General features: G+C 43.9%; 1 protein-coding gene across 1 annotated transcript; it reads left to right on the top strand.

Moving 5' to 3' along the window:
• Nucleotides 1-872: 872 nt before the first annotated feature.
• On the top strand, nt 873-7,398 carry CHMP2A (charged multivesicular body protein 2A). The gene is made up of 6 exons (XM_075279908.1): nt 873-962; nt 2,014-2,196; nt 3,082-3,261; nt 3,748-3,878; nt 4,645-4,706; nt 6,248-7,398. Exons 2-6 carry the CDS (start codon nt 2,029-2,031, stop codon nt 6,367-6,369), a joined length of 663 nt encoding a protein of 220 aa, XP_075136009.1. The 5' UTR covers nt 873-962; nt 2,014-2,028; the 3' UTR covers nt 6,370-7,398.
• The last annotated feature ends 312 nt before the right edge of the window (nt 7,399-7,710 follow it).

Raw genomic sequence — 7,710 nt, 5'->3', positions numbered from 1 at the left:
ACGTCCCCCTCCAGCTACTCCTGCGGTTTAATGTCCCCCTCCATCTCCCCCCCGCGGTTTAACGTCCCCCTCCAGCTACTCCTGCGGTTTAAAGTCCCCCCCATCTACCCCGCAGTTTAATGACCCCCTCCAGCTACCCCTGCGGTTTAATGTTCCCCTCCAGCCAACCCCACGATTTAATGTCCCCCTCCATCTACCCCTGCGGTTTAAAGTTCCCCTCCAGTTACCCCCGTGGTTTAATGTTCCCCTCCTGTTACCCCTGCAGTTTAAAGTCCTCTTCCAGCTACCCCCATTGACTAGGCCATTGACTGATTGTGATCTCAGCCTTGCTCATGTCTGTGCCACACAGGGCTCGTAGGGACTGATAAATTGAAATATTACAGTCTGGAAGTGAATATTAAATGATGGATGTGGCCAACAAGTACAGGGATTAAATAAAAAAAAATCAGAGTACAGTGATGCCTATAGAAACCTATCACTTGCTTTGTTTCATTATCAAAACTTCATTTGACAAATAAGAGCCGGGCTCTGATTGGCTGCCGTTTCATATTCTTTCTAGACATGAATACCAATGTCACAGACAGAACCACCCGAGCTAAACTCCACAAATCACAAGCACTACTGTGCTCAGCAACTAGAAACCATTGCCGAATTCCTAATAGAGAACAAGAGTCATAAAGATTATAGCTCTGGTGGCGGCCATTTTCTCGAAGACCATTTACAGTTGGAATGCATGGACGACTGTGATGTGACGCGCTCCTGCAATGAGGACACCTTATATGACTGTTTTATTCCAGACGTCTGTACTTGCACCTCGCAACTAATTGACCGAGACCACGCCACTAGTGACGAAGCGGCGCTCCCACGTCCTCTTGTGATCGGTGACGTCACGGACCGGACAAACAGGAAGAGAGTGAAGGAGAGAAAACAGAGAACCAGTTGTTGTCCTGCTCGGGAAGTCGGTGAGTGACGACGGGGTCTCATATGATATCCTCTATGTGTGTGACCCCTCAGGCAGCCTGAGAGGGGGGATAGAGTACGAGGCGCTGGGGTTTGGGGGATTTAATATGTAGTGTATGCTACAGTAGGCAGATAACATGTTATCAGTATGCCCTGTAATACAGTACATGGCTGGGCAATGCTGAGACTTGTTGTGTCCTTTAACTCTTCTCTGATGAAAACCTCCATTATAATGCTCCCTGATAAACTGCACATGGTGAGGACTGGCCTCTGATTCCTGGAGATTTATTGTTACGGCGTTCCCAAAAAATCTGGGCAAACCCTGAAGCTACTGCTAACAATACAGTAAGGTCAGATGGCTGCCTAGGAACAGACTCCATCTTATAGGTATCCACCCCAGATCCACATGCACCCCTGGACACCGGTCTGGTCACCTTCCATATGATAGATTGTGGATATTGCTGCTACTCACACATCTCTTCAGTCCCCTGTATTGTTCACAGAATATGATCACTGTACTTTAGCTTTTAGCAGAGCACAGAGGGACCCTTCATTTTAGCGATTAGATGGGGCCCAGTTTAATGAACAATAGAGAGCCCCTTTATACTATATAGGATAGGAAAAAATACCAAAAAAGTCCACATATAACAAGACACTCCACAACCTGCCATCAAATCAGCAACTTTACCAGGTGCCCACTATGGGAAGACTGTTTAATACACACGATAAGGATGCGTGATCAGGACATGAATTCAAAATGACCTGTATGATCCCTCCATGTCCATTGATACTTATTCCTGTTCTGCGCTGTGGCCTTGTTTATAATAGGACATTATTAGGATCCTCGTTATCATTCACATTCTTACTGACTAATCACAGCAGTAATGTGTAGATTTTAATCTAATGGATGTCCCTTTGACAAGGCTGAATGTCCAGAGCGTAAGGTAGGAAGTGTTGTTATAGGGGTAAGTCTTGAGCCTGTAAGTAAACTGTGATATAAGTGATCTTTCAGAATCTTTGACTTATGGGTTTTTTAATGGTTCACCTCATCAGATCTAAGAAGCAAAGATGGATTTTTTGTTTGGTCGCCGGAAAACTCCGGAGGAGTTGCTGAAGCAGAATCAGCGTGCACTCACCCGAGCCATGAGGGAGCTTGACCGAGAGAGGCAGAAACTGGAGCAACAAGAGAAGAAAATCATAGGTGACATTAAGAAAATGGCCAAACAGGGGCAAATGGTGAGTGGCAGAGTAGAACTAATGTAGAATATGTCTATTCATACAGATTATCATCTGTTATGTACTACAGCTTTAAATTGTTAAGAAAAATGGATATAAGCTTATTTTCTTATAGGAATCATAGCTACATGGAGTTGTTCAAGGTGTCACGTTATGTAATCTATTGTGCCCTGTTATCAGCCTTTTCTCTCTGGGCGTGACTTACTCTGTAAACCTTGTCAATCTCTCTTTTCCCTCCAGACACTCTTTATCCATATATGTGACTGACATAAACCACTCCTTGTACACAGTCCAGTCACATTAATGTGACCACCTGTCAAAATCCAAAATAACCACCTTTCGCAGAGCGGACCGCTGCGAGCCGTGCAGGAAGAGAGGGGATGTTGTGATGATGTTCACTGGGATGTTGAGCCATGATGACTCCAGTTTCGTGGCCAGCTGCGCTAGGTTACGCGGTTAAGCATCCATGGCGCGATCAAACCGATTGAGGTGGTCCCACAGATTCTCGATTGGGTTCAAGTCTAGGGAATTTGCTGGCCAAGGGAGTACGGTAAACTCATCCTGGTGCTCCTCGAACCACGCACGTACACTGCGAGCTTTATGACACGTCGCATTGTCCTGCTGGTAGATGCCATCATCCTGAGGAAAAACAATTCGCAGGGGTGAACATGGTCCGCAAGGATTAGATGCATACTTGTGTTGATCCATCGTGCCTTCCACAATGATGAGTGCACCCAGATGGCTGATGACACGTGACTTCTGCGATTGGTTATTTAACGTTGACATCAAAAGCAGGCGGTGGTCACATTAATATGACTGGACTGTGTATAATGTTTCATAGTCTGGCTCCTCCTTGTGTAATGACTCTGATTCTGTCTTCTCCAGGATGCTGTGAAAATTATGGCCAAGGATTTGGTGCGCACACGGCGATATGTTAAGAAGTTCATACTGATGCGGGCAAACATCCAGGCTGTGTCTTTAAAGATCCAGACCCTAAAGTCTAACAACTCCATGGCTCAAGCTATGAAAGGCGTGACTAAAGCCATGGCCACCATGAACAGACAGGTACAGAGCGACTTGTGGCCACCGTGATTTGCATTATTCGCAGCCACTACTGAGAAGCACTAAGTCACAGATTTATCAATGACTAGTGTATCGCAGGAATCTCCAAACTGTGGCTCTACAACTCCAGACATGCTGGGAGTTGTAGTTTCGCAACATTTGGAAACCAGTGGGAGATGGGGTGAGGTGGCGTTGCTGTTGTATACTAATTATACGGCTGTAAACAGCTCTGCTCCCATTTGAGTAAATGGGCGCAAGGCTGCAGTTTCAGGTGCCTTCTACAGTGTGTAAATTGGAAGCTGTATACAGTGTACAGAACTACACTCCCATTCACTTGAATAGGAGTAAGGTTGCTTCTGGCGGCTGCATCAACTGATCGGTGGGGACCCAATCAGTTGTGGACAACCCCTTTAACTCTACACAACTCCTTTTACATTGTCTTCTTATACTGATGATTGGAGCTTTCTTTACTTTTGCATTTTCCTGTAGTTGAAGCTTCCTCAGATCCAGAAAATAATGATGGAATTTGAAAAACAATCAGAAATTATGGACATGAAGGAGGAAATGATGAATGATGCCATCGATGATGCCATGGGCGATGAAGATGATGAAGAGGAAACGTATGTAGACTTGTCCTATGTGGAGTCCTTTGAAGATTTTGGATTCCTTATAGTAGGGAACACCAACAAATTCAAGATCACCTCTATATACATATTAGTGATTGTGTTTTAAGGGGAGAAAAAGGGGGTTCATCCAAAATAGTCGGAAGATCACAGCAGTAAATCTGTGAGTTCTTGGGCATCTGCTGATTTCCTAGAAATGATTCCATGTGAGTTCAGGTATCGGACCCCCACACATCAGGTACTGATGACCTAGCCTATTGATAGGATAACAGTATTAAACACATTTAATGGGGCCTCCATAAAAGACCAGAGCCCCTTTTATCTGGAAATCATGTTGTCCCATGTAAGATTTCAGGGTTATTCCTGAAAACTATAACCTGACCATGAAATATTGGAGAGTCCTTGACATTAGAGATTCCGTCCAAAAATATTCTTCTATTCAACTCATTGGTGTAATGATTCTTTCTTACTTTCCAGTCCTCTTTAAATGTATTTCATGTCAAAGGGAATGAGCAACAGAGAATATTTTACTGTATCGTCACCCTTTCATTGTCCCGTTGTTGTTGGTTTAGCAGGGGCGGGGCTGTGACAACTGCTCATTTATTTGTATATGGTTAATATTCAATGGAAACAGAATATGCAGTTAGTAAAATGTAATAAGTGTGAATCTCCATGTCTGCATAGAGTGATGGGGGAAGGGTGGGTATCCTAAAGCACATTGTTTTACCCGTACTCTGTAATGAGTCTGCTCTTCCTTCCATAGTGACGCTGTGGTCTCACAAGTTCTGGATGAATTGGGCCTGACACTGACTGATGAGCTTTCTAGTGAGTATTTTCTTTTATCTGTCCTGTTATCCTAAATTAGCCAAAAGGGATATTCAGCTTTTAGCCACTATTCATGGTTCTTCTGTTCACTTGTCTTTTCGTCATATTTAAAGGGATTTTCTTGGAAAAGCATTGTTAGCCAAAGAGTGGGGTCTTTGTGAGACTCTCGCACATTGATCAACTGATCGGTGCCGCATTGCACTACTTCTGTAACTATAAAGTGGGAGAATGAGAGCTACAGAAACGGCCTAACACAGGTGATCTACACTGTTTTCATAGCTTCACAGTTATGGAAGTGTTGTAACTAAATGCGCTATACTGTTCTGTAGCTCCCACTCACCTTTATGGAACTTAGAGCATTAGCATAGAGCAGCATTTCTTGATAATTCCCGCCATGATGGTAAAGCCTTGGGAGAATCTATTTCCATCTCTGCAGCAATTTGCTGAGATGGGAATAACCCTTTAAAGGGATTTTCCAGGATGCAGCTAGAACTGCATCCAGGTACATAGTGTGTCACCATCCTAAGGAATGCTGCCATACCTGTGCAACTGGACACATACGTTTACCAGTAATTGGGGGCTGCACATGTACTTCCATTGCTTCTAATTGGAAAGTGTACTTACGACGGGAAATAGCAGTAAATCCATGCGTCCAGAAGCGTCTTGTGGCAACATTTCTGTGTTATGTTTTGTGGTATATGACTTCACTATAGGGTGTGAAGTGGAGAGGGGTATAGTGTGGGAGAACCGCTATTTTTCCCCCAAGACTGTTGCAGTATGCACAGGCGTTTAGCTTGTAGGTCCCGGACTGGAGTAAAGTTCGGGCCAGTCCTGCAGGGCAATCCATTCCAGGCTTGGAAACAGACCAGCAGAGCTCTGTACGTAGCACAGGTGTGCTGGTTAGTGAGAGAGAGGAGAGAGACTGAAACAGTCAACCAGCCTGAGAAAGTTCTGCCAAAAAGGACGCTGTTAAAGTGCCGGTTATGTGTACCCCTTGTTTACTTCTAACCCTGTTTTGTTAGGAGGTCAGCAGTAGGCTGACCCCCTGGTTAGTTAAGGAAGAAATTGTTTAGTAACCCGCCGGACAGGCGTAGGTCTTTATTTTCATTTGTTTGTTTTGACATGCTGAGCAGCACTACCTGTACCTTTTTAAGCTTGTCTGCTGCATTAAAGACCGCTTTTGGGAAAGAAACCAGAGCTTCTGAATCCCCCGTACATCACAAGGGGTTGTGAGCCCGCCAAATATTCCAGGGCACTCCAAGTACCTTGAAATCGGCACACGATACAAAAAAGGCTGCTTACCCCTTGTCTAATAGCTTCAAAGGGTGTCTCAGTGACTTTCTGCAACCATGTATTTATTTCAGTGGATGCTGTATAATATTACAATATAATTAGAGCTAATAGCTTTCCCTGTGATGGTCTGACAGCCAGGCACCCACTTCATTGTTGGGTTTTATATTAGGGTTGTTAGTCATTGCAGTCTGTTCCTCTTGTGTACCTCACCACCATAGAACCTAATGACAATTCTTTCCTCCTTGCAGACCTTCCATCTACTGGAGGTTCCCTCAGTGTGGCCGGAGCTAAGAAAGGAGAAGCTGCAGCTGCTTTAGCCGACGCCGATGCAGATCTGGAAGAGCGGCTGAACAACCTGCGACGGGACTAATGTGTCAAACCCTGCACTACACAGACTCTGGGTTTAATTTTTATTTTTTTTCTGCGTTACCCGTGGGGATGTAAGATTATGGCTTGGAGCCTTCTATACCGAAAGCATTAGATTGGCTGGATTGCAGTCAGCGTGTGTATCTCAAGTCCCCGGCCATTAGCTGTCCCCAATTCTGCTCCCGTCCATACAGTAGTAGGTGGACGACGAAGACTGTTCTGATTTTATATTATTATCTTTGTGTTGCCGGTTCTTATTCTTGTGTCTTATCTCTACTCTGTTTTCTACAGGGCAACAGGTGATGTTTTCTGTAAATAAAACCTGTCTGGAGAACCAAAGCCTTTATAGCACTCCCTCTGTGTCCCTACACAAAATGGTGACATATCAAGTTTATATATCTGGATGTATCAATGGTTAAAACGCAATATAGCCTTTGTATGAAAATTGTCTCAGGAGAAAAGTAATCATGGCAACCAATGGGAGTCTGCAATTTATTTTTCATTGTAGCGTAGAACATGAAAGCTGAATTCTGATTGGTTGCCGGTATCTGATAGGGAGAGGGTACTTGTCACGATGAAAAGTGTATCTAATTTATGTACATTATTTACGCAGCAGAAGGGGCTGAGTGTACTGCTATATAGTTTTGTAAGAAAAGAGTTCATATCATTTGTAACTTGCTGAATGCCCTGCTTTTTCGTTGCTTAGGAGTCCAGTCGGCAGCCTTCCTAAATACTGAAAAATCAGGGATTTCTATCAGCGTTACAATTTTTACTGGCCCCCCCCCCCCCTTTCTACACAAAACTACATATGTGTATATACACTCAGCTTGTTCTGCTCTGTAATGTAAGGCCCACAGAACAGACACTGTTAAATGTGACAGGTTCTCTTTAAATAATAAAACCCTGGTTGCATTCTACCATACTAGAGGGAACACATTGCATACTGTATTATTATTGAACTTAATGTATACAAAGTATTTGATAAGCTCCCCCTAGTGGTGGCTGCAGGAAATAAAAGGTCTAAAAGTGCTCACATTTGTTGCTCCCATTCCTACTCCCATTGTTACAACGTCAATTTTGTGCTTGCTCTGGGGGGACCATAGTAGTCTCAATACACTATATTGTGCATGAACAACATGTAAGAGACGGTCAGATGGCAGTAAATCCCTGTACAGGAGGGTTAGTCTATCGTATTTACAAGCGGCATTACAGTATAGAGCCACTTTAATTCTGACCAAATGATGCTGCATAGGATGTCTTCTCCCCCTGCCCATGAAATTCTTACATGAGGCCCTTCTTATGTTAAGCAGTACCATGCCCCTAATTGTATATAGCAAAATAAAAT

This window comes from Leptodactylus fuscus, chromosome 6 (assembly GCF_031893055.1).
Source record: "Leptodactylus fuscus isolate aLepFus1 chromosome 6, aLepFus1.hap2, whole genome shotgun sequence".
NCBI classification, from domain to species: domain Eukaryota; kingdom Metazoa; phylum Chordata; class Amphibia; order Anura; family Leptodactylidae; genus Leptodactylus; species Leptodactylus fuscus.
The sequence above is the reverse complement of the archived record's forward strand: the minus strand, read 5'-3'. Positions and strand labels throughout refer to the sequence as shown.

What these genes read in the sequence shown, in the direction of transcription:
- CHMP2A (XM_075279908.1), top strand. Translation starts at nt 2,029, where the DNA reads ATGGATTTTTTGTTTGGTCGCCGGAAAACTCCGGAGGAGTTGCTGAAG. An exon ending in TGGCCAAACAGGGGCAAATG is followed by an intron (nt 2,197 to 3,081) that starts GTGAGTGGCAGA and finishes TGTCTTCTCCAG; the next exon opens with GATGCTGTGAAAATTATGGC. An exon ending in ACTGACTGATGAGCTTTCTA is followed by an intron (nt 4,707 to 6,247) that starts GTGAGTATTTTC and finishes TCCTCCTTGCAG; the next exon opens with ACCTTCCATCTACTGGAGGT.